The following is a 22,836-nucleotide window of genomic DNA, read 5'->3' as shown; positions in this document are numbered from 1 at the left end:
CCATTTTGCAAACGTTACAGGCTGCGGTATTTAGGGCTGGGTCAACCGCTCGATCCGCTTTGTTATCCCAAAGAGCCCTAGTGCACACAAGTCAGTCCCCAAGTTGCTGAGAAAAAAGTCAAACAAGTATGTGATACAGTTGAAAATGATTTCCGTGATATGGTAAACTTGGTCATCGAGAAAGTGGGTCTGTGTAGGAAACTTGTTCCCAGATGATTTTGGATAATTGAAGTGTTATTCCTAGAACTCGGTATTATTTCTCAATTTTATACACTTACATTTAAACTTTGCCTTTTAAAAAACTTTTCCGTGACCCTACACTAGACATGAAATTAAATTTAAAATAGCACATTGTTTCATGTTACTTTTGGGCCTAACACTTTCATTTGTCCCCAAAACAATGTGTTATTCCTATTTTAATTGGAAATTTCCTTAAACTCTGTTAGCGTTGGAATGGAGAAAGTGTGTCATGGTCTGTAGTGTCAAAATGAAGATGCTGACTTTTTTTTGTAAATAAGAGGACAATCACACATCTTTGTCCCTATTCCCTGTCAAGCTCCTGCTTGAAAGTAGTATCTTAATAAAAATAAACTACATTTTAAACATGGGTGCTGCATTTTATTCTAAGAATTGATATCATTTTGAAATATAGATAACTTTAAAAGGTAAATTAGTGGGTGACTGATTCATAAGTAATAACAACAATAGCACTTTTGAGTTAATGTCATCCTTATGCGGTTATTCTAGACTGATTTCGAGTTTCCCTGACTGAAAAATAAACTAGAGAAGCAGAAATACCAGGAAATTTTGCTCAGCTGATAGAAGAAAGTGACGTCTCTTAGGACTACCAGGGAGTCAGCAAAACCCACTGGCACCCACTGGGTACCCAGGGATTTGTCATCCAGACACCTCTCCAAGTGATGAATAATTGATTGATGCTCTGCTCATTGTCACAGACAACTGTGGAAGGTCAGCTTCTAGACCTGTCCCACAAAAAAGAGATTCTGGTCTCCAAGAGATCAATTTTTACCATGGACTCTTATCTAGAAGGACAAAATGTATTTCTTTCCAGCACCTAAATAATATGCTGGTGTGTGTGTGTGTGTGTGTGTGTGTGTGTGTGTGTGTGTGTGTTACTAGCCATTAGTCGGCTCTCCCACTCCTGTCCTGTCCTCAACAGCCCTGCTCAGCTCCTGCAGACTCGGACCTGTGTCTTCTTGAGAGGGTCACCCATCTCATAGTCGGTCTTCCCCTTTCCCTGCCGCCTGCTAGTTTACGCAGCACTACTGTCTCGTCCCAATAACTACCTTCTAATGGTGTGCCTGAGGTAGGACAGTTTCAGTTTCGTCTTTTTTCCCACCTCCAGTGGTGTTTCAGGCTTAGTTTGCGCTAGGACCCATTTGTGCTTCTATCTGGAAGTCCAGGGTATTTGTAGAGTTCTCCTCCAACACCCTCTTTCAATAAGACAATCGTGTCTCAATATGATGACAATTTTTCTTTTGAAGAAAAGAGTAGTCTAAGGTTTCTATATGGAAATAGGATTTTTAGCACAGTATTCTCATGAAACTTAAGTTGACTAACACTAAGAGAGACAGAATCGGTAACGTAAACCACAATGAAAAGAAATGGCGGGTGTTTCAATGGACACCTTGAATCTCAAAGGCATCACAGCTGACTTATTTCAAATATGCTGCTTCACGACAGCCATAAGTGATTTTATTGGCAATGCTATCCTACGTGTTTAATAAACACAGTTCCACATTGCAGTAATATGCGTCAGGTATTTACTTAAGCATCAACTCCCTAGAAATCTAATTTTCTAGCCCAAATGATGTTATGCGATTTTGAAACATAGTTAGAAAACAAAGGAGATTAAGTGGTCAACCAGTTGTGGTCTTTAAATATTTTCAAAAGCACAGAAAGGAAAATAAATTTTTTGTGTGGCTCTAGTGGGTAAATCTAAGACCGAAGGATAGTAAGAAGTCTCCTATAGGGAGACTTTTTCTTAAAAATTAAAATGAGGTAAAACTCCCTGAGCAGAAACAGGCTCCCGGGAAAACCACGGTGCCTCTTTGCAGTCAGGATATCTTGACACAGAAGTCTGAGCTCCACGCCGGGACCGCTAGACCGGGTTTTCAACCTACGTTATCCGAAATGGGCCACACGGCGAATCTCGGTTTTGCAGGCCACGGTGTGTGTGTCCCAACCAGCTCACTGTGGTTGGAGGACGGAAGCAAGCACACACAGGATTGTATGGGCATGGCTGTGTCACGTTAAGACCTTATTGGCAAAGACAAGTGCTGGGCCAGGTTTGGTCTGCTTGCCAACCCTGCTACATCTTATTCTCTGAGTTAGGTGGGGGCAGCACCGAAACATCAACCAACTCCCTTCCGTACTGAGATTTCAGTGGAGCCGTATTAAATTCTTTGCCCATGACATAAAAAGGCATCATTTACGATAAGATCCTTCCCGCATCAGCTGCCTGTACCCACCCTTCATTCACGTGTGCATCTAGGCAATTCTAATGGAAGAAGTACAGTTAGATGAGGTTTAAGCTTCATGACCCCAAATAACAGGGAATGTTATGAATGTTTTTAAAAAGGGAAATCTGGGCACAAATTGTATGGCCCAGCGTGAACTAGTTAATATATTAAATTGCTGAACACAGGAATGGCACATGCATAGGGTATGTTGACAGGACAAAAAGTTGGAACCGTTGGTAGAAAGCCAAAGTCAATATGAAGTCAAGCAAATACTTTCTGCAGTGCCGCGTTGGGGAAGCTTGAAGACCGTCCATTTTTAACTGGAGGGAGACCCTCAGCCCAGAAGCACAGACCCAATTGTGCTTTCAGGTAGAGAAGTTCTATTTTTTCATTTGCTTGGAAATAAAGTGGGGTTAAAAAAAAATTAAGCATGGTTTTTACATTATGAAGGAGCTACTAGTTTGTTTTAATTTCCTGTGTATTTAGACAGTATCCAAGGAAGTAGTGTTCTTTTATGTGGAAACATTTTAATGTAAGATATTTTAAAATCAAACAAATATTCACTGATTCAAAAGTTATCACATGGGCTTGAATATTTTAAGAGCTTTACGTAGGGAATCTGGAATGATATTATTGCCATTATTTACAATAACTTTCTGCTGCAATCAAGAGAATTCCCACTGTTTAATTCCCCTCTACCGATTCCCTTTTGATAATTACTAACAACATAAGGTGGCACCTGAACAGTACACACAATTATAGCCTAGAGGTCTCAGTTTACACCTTGTGCCAAGTCCCAGGGCAAAAATGTACAGAAAACTCTTGTTCTCTATCCTGGGAATTGTGGGCTTAGCTTCACAATCCAGACATTGAAAAGAAAATCTGTGTCACCCTAAATTAAGGTTGACGTTAAATACAACGCCAGACAGCGGAGTCACCAAGTGCTGCTTTCTCTTTCAGGATGATTTCATTCAGGCAAGCTGCGTATTTCATTTGCTTGTTTGCTACCGTTTCCTGTGGTGAGTGCCTTATCTGGAAGACCTACATTGGAGGGTGTGTGAAACAGTAGTTAAGAGAAACGTGGGGAAAGCTCCTACACATGGAGCTTTGGGGAAGGAGCCAGGCCCTAGGAAGTCGGGATTCAGGACTCACCTTGGCCCTAGACCCCTCGGGGGAGGAACCCAGGAGTGAGGATGTCTCCCGGTTGTGTTAACAGAAACTTCTGTTTGGAAAGGGCTCTCTACAAAGCAGACCTTAAACCAAGCAACCGGCCCTCTATCAACACTTAAAAAAAAAAATCAACTCTACCTGGATATTCAAGAGGGCTGGCATTTTAAAGTGTGTGAGTCCAGCCCAAGTCATCATAATAGGTACACAGGACGTACTTGGACTCTGGTAGGCAACCAGGAACCATTTCAAAATTGAAAGTGCCTGGCTCAAATGTCACCTAGTAAACCACCCACTGGAGTAGTTCTAGTTTCAACAACAGCGCTTTTGATCTTATTTCTCTCTATATCCATTCCTTTAACTTTTCAGAGAATTAGGATGATTCTGGGCACGGTGTCACAGGAATCATGGTAGAGCAGCATTTTTCCTGTGCCACAGCGGCGGGTGGGTTTGGAGCCTGTGTTGACTTGGGACGACCACCCCACAGTGGTGTTTACTTAACGCTCAGATGTATGGCTAAGGGGAACACCTCTGGGGTAAGCGTTTATTTATAAAGGGATGTAATTTCTTCAGGAAGAAGCTTTTATTTTCTAAACCTCAACTCCCTTCCCTCTGTCCCCTCACTCTTCATTGCTCTTCTGAGCCAAAATCATTACCCCATACAGACCCAGTGAATGCTGAGGACTGGAAGCCAGAGATGCTGTGAACCATGGTCACTTCAATTTTATATTTTTGGCAAAAAATTATATATATATATATAAAATCATGCTAGGAAAATCAGAGGTACAAGTAGGCAGAAAATGAGAAACTACGGGTGTCCATAATTCCATAACTCAGCAATGGCCATTTTTAAAAGCCTTTGTTTACTCTTTCAGATATTTTTTTATATATGTCCACTTACACATTTAACAAAGATGTTATTAATTATAAATATTTTTTATCATTTACATTTCCCATGGATAGCTATCTTTTCAAGTGAATAACTGTATGTCATATTATTTGAAGCTTAGCATTCTTCCTTATTCATAGTATTTTTATATGTAGCTTTTCACACACATGTTCAATTATTTCAGTAAAATAAACTTGTGGATATTTTTGAAGGTTTTATAATATACATTATGAAATTGTCTTCCAGAAAGGTTATTCCTAAGTTGACTGTTTCCGACCAGCAAGTGAGAGTGATCGTTTTTCCCACTTAGGGGCTTGAACAGGCATCAGTTGTTTGGGTCCTGACATGTCTTCACCTTTCTGGAAGCAGTATCCTGATTTATTTCGAGGAACTGCTACTTCTCGAAATAAGACTGTGATGTATTATATTTTTTCAAACTGGACTTGAACTGTGGAGACGACAGAGGCCTGAGCTTCTGGGACTAATCTTGGCACCACGTGGAGCAAAGGCCACACCTGAAAAGGAACAAATGCGTGGACACAAATCCTGTGTTGGTGGGATCAGCTGAGCGCCGCGTCCAGGACTTCCTGGAGCCACATCTGCCGCGGACTCTTGTGTCTGAGCCGATACATTTCACTGCTCCTCAGCTTCCTTTGCTAAGCTCGGTTTTCTGTTTATCGTTTACAGCCAAAATAAGTACCTCAACATAGATCACTGAGATCATTTAAAAGTTTTTCTACCCTGATGAGTAAAAGGGCATCTAGTTGTTTTAACTGGCCTGTATTAATGATTCGTACAGTTTTTCATATACTTACTAGTCACTTGTTTTTCTTTTGCAGAGTACCTTTTCATGTCTTTCACCCAATTTTTAAAAATTAGAGTGTTTTTCATTCCCTTTTAGATTATGTAATTTTTTTAATAAGACCAAATAATCTGCCCAAAGTCTATGGGCTAGGGGCCAGTGTGATATAACATACTTATGTTATGATATAACCTGTGGAACAATGTTTTACATGCACTCAAGTACAATACAAATAAGCCTGTCATCCTAGTATCATCAGCACCACCACCACCATCAGCAGCAGCAGCAGCAGCAGCAGCATTAGTCCCAACTCATGAGGTTAAGCAAGAACACTTATTAGAAATTTCTTTCTGGTCCTCTTCAAAGTTAGTGTATTCCCAGGTGTCCCCTTGCACCAGCTGAATCACATGGCAGTTTACAAAGTCTCAGGTGCAGAATGGGGGCTCCCAGATGAGCACCAGTCATTGTTTGTACCCTTTCCGTGCATTGGAATGGGCAAGATGGCTGTTTAATAATTATGTTTTCACCAAAACAACAACTGTCTAAAAAAAGCAGGCCACTTTGCAGATAGCATTGTCGCTCAGTGTTTTTTTGCATATATGAAATCGAGTCCTATACACTTGGCAACTTGTATTCCCAGAAGCTCCAGCCTAAAGAGATCTCTGCTCTTTCTAAATATAAACCTTCCCCAAGGGTAAGTCATCTTAGCCACACCTCTGAGGGAAAGAGAAGTGCCTTGGCTGGGTTGGGTTGTCATAATAAGGCTCAGGGCCAGGTCCCCAGAAGGGCTGGATAGTGCAGACGAAATTATAAACTTCAGTGTTTAACAAAATGTATGTGTCTAAGCTGCCCGTTCCCTGAAGGGCGAAGCAAAAACAGATATGATTAGAATGGAAGTGTGACTGCTGCCCTGAGCAAAGGACAAAGTTGTTGTGGGACTGTCCTGTGGTTAATGGGCACTTGACCAGCTAGGGCAGATATACTACCTGATTTGGAAAAGCCTATTAAACGGACTTTGAAGCGAGTCTTTCAAGATCACCCTACACTCACACATTAAAGGTATCGCTTCAATGTGTGAAAGAGTAGAATCGTCAAGGTAACAATACTCTCAATACGTGGGATGCGGGGTAACCCAGAACTGTGAACAAGTCCGAACAGCAAATAGCTCAAAATGTATTTTCAACTTGGCATAGGCATGCACTTGCTTAAACTACCTAAAGAACGAGCTGGTAGACACTGAGAAACTGCTGCCTTCTCTGCACTCATTCCTAAAGTAATAAATACCCAACAACTATTCATTTGCTTGGATTAAACTGAGATGGGGAACATTGGACATTGGACAATACGAAGGAATGAGATCGAAAGGCAGAAAAGCTGGGTTGGTGTCCCAAGACAGTCCTTAGCCACGTGGATCTCAGATAAGTCCATACTGCCCTAAAGCTCAGTTACCTAACGGTTTTCTTGAAGAAAAAAAAAGTCAGATGCCTATGGTAAAGGCTGTCTCTAGCTTCCCTTACAGATCAATTGTGAGACTCTAGGGAGGAGTTCATTACGAAAGTGTTTTGAAGAAGAGACTGTTCCTTGTTATTTTTAAGGCATGATACTTTCATAGCATGTCAGGCTACAGAAAGAAGCCAAGCCAGGCTTGCGTTTTCTCGGGGACAATTTAGGTGCAAAGTATTGAATGATTTAATAAAAATCGACCAAGTGTTTTTATACAGAAGTACCCATAAAATGACTTGAACATCATCCATTGCTCAAATGTGTTTTATCCTGCCTCTATAATTAAAGTCATGTTGCCAAGAACTTTAGGTATTCCATCGAGGAAGCAGGAAGGGTCAGGACACAGATAGATTTCTATTAATATGATTTGCGCTCATTCCAAATTAATGTCTTTTTCAATGATTGCACCACAGGGTGCCTAACTCAGCTCTATCAGGACGTCTTCCTGAGAGGCGGGGACATCACTGCCGTGTACAGCCCCACCGCCCGGCACTGCCAGGCCTTGTGTACCTTTCACCCCCGGTGCTTGCTCTTCAGTTTTCTTCCTGAAAGTTCCACTAACGACGCAGACAAAAGGTAACGGGTGACATTTCGCTATTGGGGAAGCCAGTCATTTTTCAAAATGGAGTCCCTTGTGTACAAAGTGGTTCAGCATATTACAGGGCTATGTTTCTCAAGTGGGGCTTAAGGAATGACCGAGAGTGGTTCTTACACAAGCAATTTCTTAGGCAGAAGCCCAGGCCTGGAAATCTGCCTTTTAAACAATTGCGGCATTCACGTAAAGGGGTAGAAGCCAGTCATATCCTATCAAAGGCTTACAAGGAAAATGCTTGTGAATTGTTGAGTTAAGCGACTGTTACAAGAAAGGATTTACTAACAGGTGAATGTTTCACCTGCACAGGGACTCATGATCACATTTGTGGATAACACCATCCTACGTAAACGGACTAGAAAGCAAGCATTTTGTTGCAAATATAATTGGATAAGATCCAGAGCTTGTGATCTTTGGGGAGGGCAGGTCCGAATGGTGTTTGCAGTGAATCGGTTTGGTCATTTAGGGTATGTATGGGGTGAGGGCAAACATATCTCACTAACTGGTAACTTGGAAAAGTAAGAGCATTGCCAAAAGAAGTTGGTAATTAAAAATCTTACTACTTCATGAAGTTGCCTAAATACAGCCATAGTTTCATTATAATTTTCTTTAATTTTGATCAGTACCCACAATGAATGTTTCTTCATCATCCCCATTACCACATTTATCATCCTTTAAAAAAAAAATCTTCACTTTATTTGAATTTAAAAACTAGGAATTAGACAATCACCCCTTGATTCTACATACTAAACTTGTACAGAAAACCCAGATTGTATATGACAGATATAAACATTTTAAATAGAAAGTTGAGTTAGGTTCTAGAATCCTTCTGAATGATGAAATTACCATTAAGGTTGACATTAAAGACAGAAAGAAGTCTTTCATCAGTTGTGGACTAGAAAAAGTTAATAAGCAAGATAAACACAGATCCACCTCTCATGACTGATTTAATTTCTTAAGTAAATGAAAGCATGAACAAAAATAATCACCATATAGGAACACAACTCCCCGAAAGTTTAGGAACACGGGGAAAATCATTAATTCTTTAATACAAGCGACTCTCTGTACTTAAAAACGTGACTGTAAAAGAAAACAATGCTGAAGTTGAGAATTTCAAAGATGTTAGACATTACGAAATTCCTCTAAGAATGTTCTTTCCAGCAAGTGTCGGGGAAGATATCCTATTTTCCTTACTCCTGGTTATATTTATTACTGTATAAAAATGCTAGACATTTCCTCAATGTGTGTTTATTATTCCACTTCCTAAGTGAAGCTATTTTTAAAAGCAGGTTTGGTTGCTTCTTGAAAGACAGTGTTGCAAGGATGCTGCCAAGAACGTCACGGACAGGTGCCATTTCTGGACATTCCTTAAAGCAGTGTGGCCATCGAATAAGTGGTAAGGTGTGGATTTCTCAGCTCAATTTGAATAAATAATGAGTCTGCCCTAGGATAGTTCCTGCTCAAATGTATTTCCACGGACATTCGGAAGGGGACCCTCAGAGGCATGACAGAGAGGGACAGTCCTTTGGCCATATCCTCCGGTCTTTATCAGTCAACACCCGCTGAGTGAGCCTCTGTTGCCTTGGGGTTGGCATTACTGTTTAAGAGGTGCAGAAAGGGACATCCAAACAGTGGCCTTCCCTTGACTCCAGATAAGAATCGTAAAGAGAACACAGAGCAGGTCTCTCCTTGCTTCACACGAGTGGTTCTTCCTGGTTCTCAACCAGGGGAGATTTTGTCCCTTCTCCAGGGGGCATTTGACGCTATTTGGAGACGTTATTACTTGTTACCACTTGTGGGGATGCCGCTGCTAGTGCCCAGTGAATAGACGCTAGAGATGCTGGTAGGCATTCCACAGGGCACAAGGAAGGTCCCGCAGCAAAGATTCTCTTTCCCCAAATGTCACTAGTGCCGAGGTTAAGAAACCCTGTTAAACCCCCACCCTGAAGGACTGGGTTCCATAAATATCGCTAAAAACAACACTGCTTAGAAGAAATTCGAGGACAAGGGGGCCAGAAAACTTTACTTCTGAGGCTTATTGCTACTAATGTCTTGGGAAACAATTTCCAACCCTATCCTAACCAATTTAAGGCAAATTCACTACAGCTCTTCCATGACTGATCTGAAAACAAAAAGTGCTGAAAAGATTCTCTTAACCGTAGGTTGGCAAAAACCTTAAAATAATCACATTGTGACTATATAGCATGGCTATTCTAGGTTTCCTATCTACAGTTAACCTTGTAGGTTCAGATTTCAGAGGTTTATACATTTTCTGTTCTTTCCTCCCCCATTACCACCACTCCCTCAACACAATACACTTCTCTGCCCTCAGTCTGTAAAGTAAGCAGTCCTTAGTTACTATAAACATGGTGGCCTCACTTAGCCAATATATAGTTCACTTGAGGAAGAGTACATTTCCTATTTTATAAGATCAAATTTATATCTTAGTATAATTTAGTATAAACTATGCAATTAAGCATTATTTTTCGTTATAGTATCATAGTGAAATTAAAAAAAGAATATTATGCCTTTTCAATTCTCTATTGTTTATTTTCCCCAAAATTAGTCTACACACAGAACTTGATTTAATGTTCCCCTCTAACTCTCCCCAAATAATTTAGAGAGGATTAAAGAGAAAAATGATCCTGGGCAAATAAAGTTTCTAGACTCAGGACCAATTTTAGTTTAAAACATTTAGAGGTAGGTTTATAGCTTTCTACTAACCATAAAACAATTTTTGGTTTGTAAGTATCCCATCCAGTTCTTAGCCTGTTTCTTTTCTCATGTGCAGCAGAATTAGAAAGAGATTCCATTTCTATAATCTGCAAATGAAACACCGTGAATTCCCCTGCCCACCTCAATATATTGCTTTTTTAATACTTTGTGTATTTTCTATCATCCCCATCATTAAACCTAGTCTTATGACTTCTTCAACCATACATCTTAGGAGTGGAAAATTAATACAGTAGATTATGTTTTATACTCCTGGTTTCCCTAGCTGAAAGTCTCACTAACAAGTTTCAGCCTTTAAAGAATAAGAAGAGCGTAACTCATGAATTTGGTTCACTGTCTGTAAAAAGAACGATCTATTCTTTTTGACATGAGATAAGTTTGAGTTGGAAGGGTGAAGTGGAATTTAATAAAACTATAAAGCAAGAATGGAAAAGGTTTCATCGTACATAGGCAAGAACTCCCCACTTTCTGTGACAATGATGGGATACACTGATGTCAAGGACAGGGCTTATAGATGCAATTTGCAATCAGACAGGAGTAGCTGAAAACTGATAAGCAAAGAGGGAAGGTCTCCTTCACTTAACGCAAGAGGTCATAGGCTGTCAGTTTGTTGACTAAATGGAACCCCTAGCACATAGCATTAGGGCTCTTGTTTGTCTTCCACTGCTCATTGATAATTTCAGCATAAAGTGTTATCTATATTGCTGCATACACCTTGCAGTTTCAGAAGCAAAGTAACCCGTTTTCCACACTAGCACTCTAAAACATTGGAATGTGTTGATTTCAGGCGGACTTTGACCATTGAGTGATGTAATAAAAAACCCTAAACCCCCTAATGAATAGAGCAGTTGCCAAAAACAGGATATTATCCTTCAAAATGATTCTGCCCAGATTGACCATCTGTTTCTAAAAGGGAAACTGAATTTGCTCTATGCATTTTATTTGGACAGCTTGCCACAGAGACATTTATGAAGGAATTGATATGAGAGGAGTCAATTTTAATGTGTCTGAGGCTGAAAGTGTGGAAGAATGCCAAAAAAGGTGCACCGATACCATTCACTGCAAGTTCTTCAGCTACGCCACGAAAACATTTGACAATGCGGAGTACCGGTGAGTAAAATCTATAGTGTTTGTTCTTTACCACAGTGATTCCATGATTTGATTGCCTTCTTCTTAACTTAAAAAAATTTTTTTTCCAACTGAAAACTAGACAGGGCTTTTAGATCTAAGCACACCCCCCCCTTATTTATTTAATTTTGGAGGCATGTTCCCTGAAGAGAATGCTTTCTATTTGGTTCCCAGACAGCTGTGCTGGTAGAAAAAAGGTTTAGTAGAATAATGTCCTATAGAATAAGGTCTCCCACCCTATTCTTATCTTTAAGCTTCCCTCTGAAGAGGATGAGGATGTCTATTTCATTAAAAATGCAACCCCCCTGGCCCACTCACGGTGGAAGTCATTGTTCAGATTGCTTTGTTTATTTCTCAATGGCCCATGAAATGGATGGCCGTGTGCACTTGGCATTTGGAGCAACAAAGTTACCTCCTTTCTTTGCCTTCAGGAACAAGTGTCTGTTAAAGCACAGTTCCACAGGGACACCGACCAGCATAAAGGTGCTGAAAAATGTGGCATCTGGATTCTCTCTGAAGCCCTGTGGTCTCTCAGACATCGGTAATTCCATGGCTACCGTTTCACTATGTAATTGTAGTGGGCAGGATAAGAGCTCCCCCATTGTGTTCACATCTGAATCCCAGGAACATGTGATTATGTCACCCGATATGGCAGAAGGGGCTTTGTAGATGTGACTAAGTTAAGAACTTTGCCATTGGAGATTACTCTGGATTGTGTGTAGGAGCCCAATGAAGTGACGAAGGTCCTTACCAGAGACAGAGGGAGGCAGAAGGATCAGTCAGAGAGACTGAAGCTGTGGCGCTGCTGGTCTGGACACAGAGGAAGGGTCATCCTGGCTTTCTTAATTTTTTGTTTGTTGAAGACCTGCCATTGGGAAAGGGGCTATACTGATCTGCGTGGTTCCATACGGCAGACCGAGGGAGATCCTACCATGAAAAAAAGAAGAAAAGTTTCTAACTCCAGGAGCGGTGCAGAAAGAAACAGGCCTTGGCATTAGGTAGTGCGCTCCTCACCGACGTGAACGTCTAAGTAAGACTCGAACAACTTGCCAGGGACATCCTTGAGAGGATATGGTTATGGGTTGACATCCGTGACCCATATTATGTTTTTATTAAAAAAAAAAAAAAAAGGTTTAAATAGCTGTGCTCTAATTTCCCAGCCTGCACCTATGAAGATGTTATGTTACGGTGGGGTCTTTCTCCTAAGCTGACGATGCACATTTAAATTAAGTTCTTTTTGAAATAACATGTGCCTAGAGTGAAAAGAAGAAGCAAACCTGTTTCAGTAACAGATGACTTAAAAGATATAGAAAATACTAAGAAATTTACTAAGGAAATTACAAAGAGAAGCACTAGCTACTAGAATTAATAAGTAAACTTAGCAACGGTGCTTGTTATCAGCGTATTTTCTCTCTTGGCTCCATATCTACCTGCCTTTGCCCTGATTGGTGATAATGGAGCCAGACCGGTAAACATAGGTCGTCAGTCAGTGTGTTGCCAGTCTGTCAACAGAGGAAGCTGGGAAGGCACTGCCAGGCAGAGCAGACCCTTCTCTCCTGCCTCAGCAAATGACTCCCTGGGGACGAGCTCCCACCCACCACCAGCTGCACCTGAGCACCCAGCTGCATCACCCAGTAGCCATCATAACCCCTCCAGCCAGGCTTAAACCTCAGCCTTGGGACGGGGTCTTCTGAGTTCTTAGTGTTGCCTTTAGGTAATTTGCATCAGTCCTAATCCCTATATTTGCTATTTCTAAATTGTTTAAAGTTCTTATGCACCCCGTGTAGCAGTTAACCCTCTGTTACTATTTAATAATATTTTATAGAAGAAATAACAACTATTTACTAAAAATAAAAATAAATAACGTTCTTTTTGCCTTTCCCATAATTGCTATGATTATTCAGCCTCTATAACTTTACTAGAACTTCTGGGTTATCAAATTGAGTAAATTGAGTACAATAATATAAAACAAAAAATGGAATTAAAATAAGATTAAATAAGAATAATGAAAGTGGATTTTGTTCTGTTCTAATTGCAATGGGCACATGACGTTTTTGTTAGCACCTAATATTTTTCTTAATCTCTTTTTATTAAAATTTTTCTCATAATATTTAGGAAAATATAACACAAAACCTCATGTCCCTAAGGCCAGGAATTCAGGGTCAAGGGAACATAAAGGAAATATGAGCCTGTGCTGCCTCACCTGAGTATTTTGAACTGGTTAGGATGGAGCTAGGAGCACAGGCTGAGTGAGTTTGCTTCTCTGACATAGGATTCTGTCTTTTACGAGTTCGACGAATTCTTCCTTCTTGCAAATGGCAAACAAGGTTGAGGGTATACTGGTATTTTTTCACTGAGGATGTTTAGGGCTGTGAAGAGTCCTAATTGCCGTAGTTAGGATGACAAAGGGCATGTACATTTAGCACTGTGTCATGTACTGAGGAGCATCCTCCCTCTGTGAGTTCACAGGCTGCCGCATGGACATGTTCCAACAGCTCGCCTTTTCGGACGTGGACGTGGCCAGAGTTCTGACGCCAGACGCCTTTGTGTGCCGAACGGTCTGCACCTACCACCCCGGCTGCCTCTTCTTCACCTTCTATACACAGGCCTGGCCTGTAGAGTCGCAAAGGTGAGCTGGGATGGGGAGCGCCGGCCGCTCTCCTATCGCACCTGTAATTCTATAGTTTGAGAGGTTTTTTTTTTGTTTTTTTTTTTTTAATTTTGTTCATTTCCCCCCAAATGCTTGCTACCCACCATTTAAGAAGGTGTTTTCCTGCCAGGTGCCATTTATTTAAGAGACGAGCAGAATTCTCCTCCTACCTTCTTTTAGTTAAACACACCATGGAGTCCAGGAAACAGCAACCATGGAAAAGGAAAGATCAGAGCCCTTTCTTACTGATCTTAATGCTTTGGATCAGCTTGAAGTAAAAACCACTGGCCGGCAGCAGATCACTGAAGCTCTTTCGGTTCTAACGCCTCAGAAACCAGAGCTGTTTATCCTGATCAAGGTTCTGGTTTGACCTGCTCACTCGCTGATAATGCACCCTTTTTTATATGCAACACGGAGAAGGTTATCTAGTTACATAACATTGTCAGCAGCATAAATCCCCAGAATTTGATCTTGGCTCTCTCTTTTTTCATTCAGAAGGTAGAACTTTACCATTTTCCTCTTTTATATTATCCTTGCCTATCAGTTTTCTTTAGAGGTAGATGCGGCTTGATTTACACTTAATCATTGTAATTTATTCGGGTCCTGCAGTCTGAATTGCCTTGAAGAGAATGTCTCAGAAGCATAAAATTGGCAGGGGTGAGCTTCCCCCCGCCACCTGACCTTAAGTGCTTTTTATTCACTTTTAATGCAGTTTTCTTTCTCTTGCTTTTTTTAAAAATAGAAATGTTTGTTTACTGAAGACTTCCAAAAGTGGGATACCAAGCTCCCCTACTGCTCAGGAAAACACCATATCTGGATTCAGCCTTTTAACCTGCAAACGAACTATGCCTGGTAATGTGATGTAATCATAATGCATATAATGTGACCAATTTTATGATCTCCTAACAAGTAATAGTGATAAAACAATCCTCTGTGTACCAGAAACTTGTGTCAATCTGGTTTAGGGCTGTTTTCATTGTTTATCTTCCTACGTTTCTAATCGCCCCAGAGCCTTGCCATTCAAGAATGTATGCAGGAGTTGACTTTGGGGGGGAAGAACTGAACGTGACGTTTGTTAAAGGAGCGAGTGATTGCCAAGAGTCTTGCACAAAGATGATCCGCTGTCAGTTTTTTACGTACTCTTCACTCCCAGAAGACTGTAGAGGAGACAAGTGGGTGAGAAGTTATCTTTCCAAGTCAATCAACAAGCCAATTTCACAAAACCTGCCCATCTTTGAAGGTTTAATCTTTGTCCTGATCATTTTATCCAGGTGCAAGTGCTCCTTACGATTATCTTTGGACGGTTCCCCAACTCGAATTACATACGGGACACAAGCAAGATCTGGTTATTCTTTGAGGTTGTGTAGAAGTGAAAATGATGCCAGTGAGTAAACCTCACTTTATAAAAAGAAAGATCTGATTTATTTATTTTTAGAGAGAAGGGAAGGGAGGGAGAAAGAGAGGGAGAGAAACATCAATGTGTGGTTGTCTCTTGCCTGCCTCCAACTGGGAACCGGTCCCACACCCCAGGCATGTGCCCTGATTGGGAATTGAACTGGTGACCTTTTGGTTCACAAGCTGGTGATCAACCCACTGAGCCACACCAGCCAGGACTATCTGCATTGTTTTCATAGCTCATATTGTCTTATGAGATGGAATTATGGTCTCGTCTTTCTTGGCTGATGTACCTCTCATCCCACACTCTCCCTTTAGACTGCATGACAAAAACAACCATGCGCATTGTTGGAGGAACCAATTCTTCTTGGGGAGAATGGCCCTGGCACGTGAGCCTTCAAGTGAGGTTGACATCCCAGAAGCACATGTGCGGAGGGTCCCTCATTGGGGACCGGTGGGTTCTCACTGCTGCCCATTGCTTCAATGAGTAAGTTTTGGTTCTTTGATCCAGCATCCTAGCTTGCTTTTCGCTTTAAAGAATCTGCACCAATTTCTCAATCATCTTGTCAGTTTCTTAATGGGAGATTATTCTTATTTAATAAAAAGTGCTTTAAAGCAGGGATGGTATTCAAAATGTTGAGCACTCACCCATGTGATCCATCAGACCAACGTGGGGTGTGCTTGCGACAGCGTCCTCTGTGGAATAACCAACACATGTCCCAACTGCTCCTTCGAAGACTAAGTAGTGTTAACAGTAAATAAGAAAACAAAAAATGCAGTAGCTTATTACCCTATATATTTCAGAAAACATGTATACACAACAAGCAAATAGTATACACGACAGGATTTTAGAGTTTAAAAACCTTAGACTTTGTAGTTAGAACAAGGCCTGAGTCACAGCTCTGCCACATATCTGAGGCATGCCTGACCTTGGGCAATTTGCAAATCTCTCTTATTTTTATTTTCTATCTGTAACGTATGAATGACAACACTATCAAGTCCATAAGGTTGCTGGATGATTAAGTGACACACTTAAAATGCCCAGCACTATTCCTGGGACAGAACGTTACTCAAAAGATATAAGCTATGATTAAATAAATGTAAAAATGGGCAAAGCATATGAATGAGCAAAAGAGATACTACGAGGAAAATAAAAGACACTTGATCTCTTTCAAAAGCATATTTTCTTTTCCATGGAGCTCCCCCTCTTTCCTCATCTGAAAGGTGCTGCGAACAGGGTTCAGGATAGCGTTGCTGAGCGCGCAGGGGAGCAGATGAGCCTCCTGCCTGGTTGCCACGTGGCGGCAGGAGTCTCCGGGCAGCTCTGCTGCCCATGGCGTTGCTGAGGCGGAGGCTGTGGGCCCGGAAGGAAGACGCTGTGAAGAGAAATCATTGTTCCCCTTTTTACTACATAAACCCCAGTCCCCAAGAATTTTCATCCTTTTTCCCCCAACTTTATTGAGATATAGTTGACATATAACATTGTGTAAATTTAAGCTGTATAATACAGTGATGTGATATGTGTATATATTGCAAAGGGATAACCATAGTAAGGTTAGTTAATACATCCAACATCTCACATAGTTACAATGGTTTTGTGTGTGTGTGTGTGTGTGTGTGTGTGAATGTGGGGTGAGAACTTTTAAGATTCACTCTCTTAGCAACTTTCAAGTATACAAACAGTATTGTTAGCCAATGCAGTATAGTCACCATGCTGGACATCACCTCCCCAGATTGTATTCATCCTATAACCGAAAGCTTGTAACCTTTGACCTACCCACCCCCACCTTCCCCCTGAGGCAACCACCAATCTGCTCTGTGTCTCTGGGCCCAGGTTTTTTAGATTTCACCCGTGAGATTATACAGTACTTATCTCTGGTTTATTTCACTGAGTGTGATGCCCTCAAGTTTCATTCTTGCTGTTGCAAACAGCAGGATTTCCTTCTTTTTATGGCTGTATAATACTTCATTGTGTATACCACATTTTCTCTCTCCGCTCACCTGTTGATGGGTGCTCAGGCTGTTTCATGCCTCGGCTGTTGTAAATAATGTGACAATGAATTTGGGCGTGAGGATTTATCTTTGAGATGGTGATTTTGTGTCCTTCGGATATGGACCCGGAAGAGGAATTGCTGGATCATGCAGTTCTATTTTTAATGTTTTGAGGAACCTCCGTACTGCTTTTCATAGTGGTCACACCTATTTACATTAAGAATTCTTAGTCTTGAAGGCTCAGTGTTGTGTTTAGAAGCGCTAGAGTTTTGTGCATGCTTTGCACCCCTCACTTGATAATAAAAATTCCCATATCTTTACACAAAATAAGACTGCTTTAAATAATAATTTTAGGTGTACTTGGGATATTAGAATACTGAAAGAGGTAATTTAAATTTCCACACTTTCCACAACAGAGATAGGGAGATTTGAAATGGCACTGACGCCCCCCTCGCTTGCCCTGTCAGAGGGGCTTGTGCGGGATTGGTCTGCCTCCCTGACCCTCTGGATTTCATGCACAGTCGCTCTCAGAATCGGTGAACTGAGAACATTCTGTAATAAACGGCTAGAATTCCTCCCAACCAGTGTCTCCCAGAATGGAACAGCCACGTTTCTGTATTTTCACTTAGGGCACATGTGAGATGGTTACATAAATGTATATTTTCAATGTTATTAACTAAACCTTCAGAGAGTCAAGACCGCTGCTGTGGGTGATGCTAAATTGCCAGGAGGAGAGATTAGGTCAGTAAAACTATGTCCCATGTAGTATTTTCTTCCCAAGCATTTGTTTGTTTGTTTGTTTGTTGTCATTGTTGTTAAAGATGAAGTGCAAGGACAAAGGACCAGCCTTTCTGGTTTCAAAGAGATGTTTATTTTCCTTTCCTAGGCTCCACTATTCGGATGTTTGGCGCATTTACGGTGGCATTTTAAACTTATCAGAGATAACAAAAGAAACACCTTTCTCACAAATAAAAGAGATTATTATTCACCAAAATTATAGTATCTCAGAAAACACTCACGATATTGCCTTAATCAAGCTCGAGGCTCCTTTGAATTATACTGGTACGTAGCACATTTCAGAAGCCATACAGCTGAAGGCATTGGTTTTAAGTTTTCACATCGAATTGAATGAGAGGGCGGAATCTGCAGGGATTGTCTTTATTTTCTGGTTGGTGGAGTTGGGAGAAAGATGAGGATTTCCAGGGAAAGTAAGACTCCTGACTTGACATAAAAAGTTCCTCTAGTAGGGGCAAGAACTGTTCATTAGTTCTTCCAGGTAGGAATACAACTTCTTGTACACTATTAAAATGACAGACAGAGAAGTGTCCTTGGCATCGGGGAAGCACGGCTGCTTTTGACAAGTGGAGCAGAGCTACCATGCTTTGGGCTTAGGCAGAGGGAGACGGTATGGGGGCAAGCAGGACCGGACGTTAGCTTCCAGGTGTAGTTGGAGCAGAGGAGAGGCTGATGCAGGAGGAAGTTCTGGGAAGACAGTCACGTGGCCTTGGAGGCCCTGCCTTTCAGGTATAACGCCCTGCAGTCCCTAAACACCTTCTGGGTCCATTAACAATTCCGTGACCTTGGGCAAGTTGCTTTTATTTCTTAGCACCTCAAATTTCCTGGTCTGTAAAGTGAGCATGATAATTATCCCATTGGGCTGTTATAATAATTAAGTCAGTTAATAAGATAAATATTTAAAATGGTGCCTGAAACAGTGTTAGACTCTCGATCACCGTTAAAAGTATCACACACACCACAAGGCAAACTTCTAAATGCTTTTGACTATAAATTTGGGTTCTGACTTTTTAATTCAATCCAGAAAATTTAACACTAAAAATGTCATGTGGAAGTGACTCTGAGGGGAAGAAATTTTCTGGAATCACTGACCTTAGCCATTGAGCAGGAAGCAAAAGGATTATTCTTCTTGGTGCTACTCTAGAGTAAGAGAATATGGGAAAAGAAAAGTGTGTATTTTTAAAGTCAGTATCTGTAACTTTAACCAAACTCTAATTTAAAAACTACCTTTCAGAATTCCAAAAACCAATATGCCTCCCTTCCAAAGACGATACAGATATAATTTATACTAACTGTTGGATCACTGGCTGGGGCTTCACAAAGGAAAGAGGTACAGTATGACTTTTTAAATGTTGTTCCTAAAGCAAGCCTTATATGTGAAAACCTATGGCATGGGTCCGTTTAGTCGGCACTCTGTCTAAAATTATATCCAAACTCATGGTCTTTCCAATCTCTTGAGTCTCAAATATTTGTTCAGTGGCTCTTGAGAAGATATATTTTTGCCTGGGCCTGGAAGAATAAATAAGGTACACTGTTGAGAATCTTACTCTATGATAAAGATATCAGTTTGACTTCACAGGAAGGATTGGTCCCATAGGGAGCTAACAAGCCCACTCTGGCCCACCCGTTTTTAGCGTTAATAATGTTCCCACTTCCTGATGATACTATTTTCCCTTGATGTTAATGACCATCTCTCTGAATGGCAGGTTTTAATTTATTTTTCATGTGTCTCTCCTGCAATCTGATAATGTCTACAAACCAGTTCCTAAATGATGTTTTTAAATGCTCAAATAGAAACACATAAGGTTACAAAAGCAACCAATGAAATTACAAGGCGGTTCTCAAAAATACTTTGTAAAAGATATCACACAGTAATGTATCTGCTTCTTTATTAATATATTAAGTAGCAAGTTCTAACAACTATCATAACTTTGAAATTGTGATGAGCACACGTGAAAATTTCCATTATCTGCCACAACTGTAATGTGATAGGAACATACCTGCAATTTATGTTGATGGGAAAGTCATGGGTACGGCTAATACTCCTGAGAATGTTGCCTTTATTCACAATTGAAAGGAGTAGTAGACTTCAGTTGGAGGCTGGCAAAAATAAGATTGTATTTTTTCCAACCCAAGTTTATTGACAGTGTGAGTTCTTAGGATCTATAGATCCTAAATTAAGAACTTAAAGATAGTTACAGCGTTTCAATAGCCCTTAAAATTTTCAGGAAATCAATCATTCTTCCTTTCCAAAATTATGTTCCTGATAGGCACATTAAGATATAATAGTTGCATCATTTTTTACAAAAAAAAAAAAAAAAAAATAGCTTGCCACGCTTTCTCATTTTTTTCCTGATTCAGTCCTTTATTCAACTAATTCAAACTTTTTCCCTATTTTTTGACTGGTTGAGAGAGAAAGACTTACAGGTAACTTTAATGGGTGGCATTTACTTGTAAATGAAAAATGCCACTTGCTTTTACTTGAAGAACAAACCACTCTTCTATCACCAGAGATATATTTTTTCAAAAAACTAAATATTTCAAAATTATCATTTTTAATATATAAAACAAAAACTATAAGGTAAAACCTTCCAAGGTTTTGGATTGTAGGCAACAAGAAGGAGTTACTGAGAAACTCCTATTGAGATGAGAGAATAGCAGAGAACATGGAAGCAAAGTCTCTGGTCAGGCCAGGGTTCGGAGGTCATCCTGACCCAGCACCAGAGGCCAATGCAGAGTACAGTCCCCCTTCTCTTTAACTCTCCCTACTCACCTTTGCCATTTATATCCAAAGCAGTGGTTTTAATACAAAGTGCGTCGCTCTGATTTGCTTTAAGACTTCAGTCTTATTTTCATATTGATTGCATCTCTTCCTTCTGAAGCTATATATTGGTTATTTCATAGGTAGAATCCAAAATATCCTACAAAAGGCAAAAATTCCTTTGGTAACAAATGAAGAATGCCAGAAAAGATATAGAGATTATGAAATAACCAAACAGATGATCTGCGCTGGACATAAAGAAGGGGGAAAGGATGCCTGTAAGGTAATACATTCAGTTACATTAAAAAATGCAAGGGGCTACCTGAGAAAATTCATTTCAAAATATGTATTTCCACTAGCACATTTTATTATAGTTATTTTTAAACTTTGAGCCAAATGATATATATAACACACATGACATATGTCACAATCTGTGCAGAGACATGCTATATCTAAGGGAGGACAATTGTACATATAATTAATGTTCTAAAATTTAAGAATATTAGACTTACTTGAGAGTGGATAATGATGTCAACATTTCTTTGCTGGACAATCCACTATTGAATTAAATAATTTTCACCACATTCAACAGCTAATGAGGCATAAGAGACACCTGAAGATCTATAAGAAATTGGATGCGTGTGGTATGACTACAGAATTTTAAAAGTATGCCTGTCATAACCTTCTATCATTTTATTTTTCTACCCACGATGTCACAGGGAGACTCAGGTGGTCCCTTAGTGTGTCAACACAACAGAATATGGCATTTGGTGGGCATCACCAGTTGGGGTGAAGGCTGTGCTCGCAGAGAACAACCAGGTGTCTACACCAAAGTTGTTGAGTACCTGGACTGGATTTTAGAAAAGACACAGGAAGGCATGGACCGTCTTGGATGAAGTCACCAGCATGAGGAAGCTTCAGAGAGGTGGGGAAGAGCTCAGTTCATAGCCTAAGTTTTGCAACATGGGAGCAATTCCAATACTAAGCCTTGGAGTTCTTATCTGCAGAAACATGGAGAGTGATACCGATCTCCTGTCCTTTTCATGAAGATAAAAAGAGACAGCATACAAGTTTGCTCAGGGCGATGTCTTACAGGGGCATGCTTTCAGCACACGACAATCACACTAATAATGGGAGATACCCAAACATCACGACGATTGGTCGTGAAATAAAATTGCAAAAGAGTGAAATTAAAGAGTGATTATTTTCTCTGATTGTGAAACAGAACTGAAGAAAAGTGACTCCAGATTCTAGCCAGTGTCTGGGACCCTTCTAATCTCACTGCGTACTCTGGGACTCAGGCTCTCTCAGAGGTAACAACTTCTCGTGCCCTGCGCTTCACTGCATGGTCATTAAACCTACCGCTGCCCGCCTTACTGGGGGTGAAGAGCTGGCCAGCTTGGTTTGTTTGTTTGATTGATTGATTGCCAAGTGGAGGAGAAGAAACCTGGGCAACGTTCATTCTGTAAGAAAGAGATTAAGTGACCTCAACTTGTGAGAACAACAGGCAACTAACTTCCCTTCCTGACTTCCTCCTTTGGTTACCCTGGCATGGCCAAGGGTGACCTATGGGGCTGAAGTTGCTTGCTTGTGGCTCCTGCCACAGGCCCATTGCACAACCTTCGTGGAGAGCAAGGGATCTGCTTTGCTGCAGGTGCAGTGGGTACTGGCAACTGTACTAGTAATTTAAGAAGCACTGTTAGGTATAAAAATTCTCATAAAGTTCATTCTTGTAAATTCATGGCAGTAGCAAGTAGCCCTGGAGTGAATGATATCAATCCTTACGTGACATGAATGCCGAGCTTGCCAGGGGTGACCACACTGATACCAGGTAGTTGGTTGGACTTGGTGCAGTTAAGTTTAATGTAATATTTACACAGAAGAAGCCACTTACTGAATATTATGTAAATTAAGTAGAAAAATATAACAGTTTCTAAGAGAGATTA

General features: G+C 40.6%; 1 protein-coding gene across 3 annotated transcripts; it reads left to right on the top strand.

Annotated features, from left to right (window-relative positions):
* Positions 1-3,444: 3,444 nt before the first annotated feature.
* KLKB1 (kallikrein B1) lies at positions 3,445-22,386 on the top strand. 3 transcript variants are annotated; one of them, XM_090257980.1, is made up of 13 exons: positions 3,445-3,502; positions 7,258-7,420; positions 8,726-8,832; positions 11,120-11,279; positions 11,729-11,838; positions 13,767-13,926; positions 14,690-14,799; positions 14,957-15,119; positions 15,219-15,331; positions 15,661-15,829; positions 18,221-18,396; positions 19,364-19,459; positions 21,610-21,754. In XM_090257980.1, exons 1-13 carry the CDS (start codon positions 3,445-3,447, stop codon positions 21,681-21,683), a joined length of 1,659 nt encoding a protein of 552 aa, XP_090114106.1. In that variant the 3' UTR covers positions 21,684-21,754. The 3 variants fall into 3 exon arrangements, with proteins under 3 accessions (XP_090114106.1, XP_090114105.1, XP_090114103.1); XM_090257979.1 differs by lacking the exons at positions 3,445-3,502; positions 7,258-7,420 and adding exons at positions 21,034-21,173; positions 21,898-22,386 and having other exon boundaries at positions 8,730-8,832; positions 21,610-21,815; XM_090257977.1 differs by lacking the exons at positions 3,445-3,502; positions 7,258-7,420 and adding an exon at positions 21,034-21,173 and having other exon boundaries at positions 8,730-8,832; positions 21,610-22,386.
* Positions 22,387-22,836: the final 450 nt, after the last annotated feature.

The sequence above is a fragment of the Furipterus horrens genome, unplaced genomic scaffold (genome assembly GCF_987537825.1).
Source record: "Furipterus horrens unplaced genomic scaffold, mFurHor1.1.pri manual_scaffold_12, whole genome shotgun sequence".
NCBI lineage: Eukaryota > Metazoa > Chordata > Mammalia > Chiroptera > Furipteridae > Furipterus > Furipterus horrens.
This window is presented reverse-complemented; position numbering and strand designations above follow the sequence as displayed.

Excerpts from the sequence above, each read along its gene's own strand:
- KLKB1 (XM_090257980.1), top strand. The coding sequence starts at position 3,445 with ATGATTTCATTCAGGCAAGCTGCGTATTTCATTTGCTTGTTTGCTACC. Across the intron at positions 11,280-11,728 it reads TTTGACAATGCGGAGTACCG|GAACAAGTGTCTGTTAAAGC; the intron begins GTGAGTAAAATC and ends CTTTGCCTTCAG. Across the intron at positions 15,830-18,220 it reads GCTGCCCATTGCTTCAATGA|GCTCCACTATTCGGATGTTT; the intron begins GTAAGTTTTGGT and ends TTCCTTTCCTAG.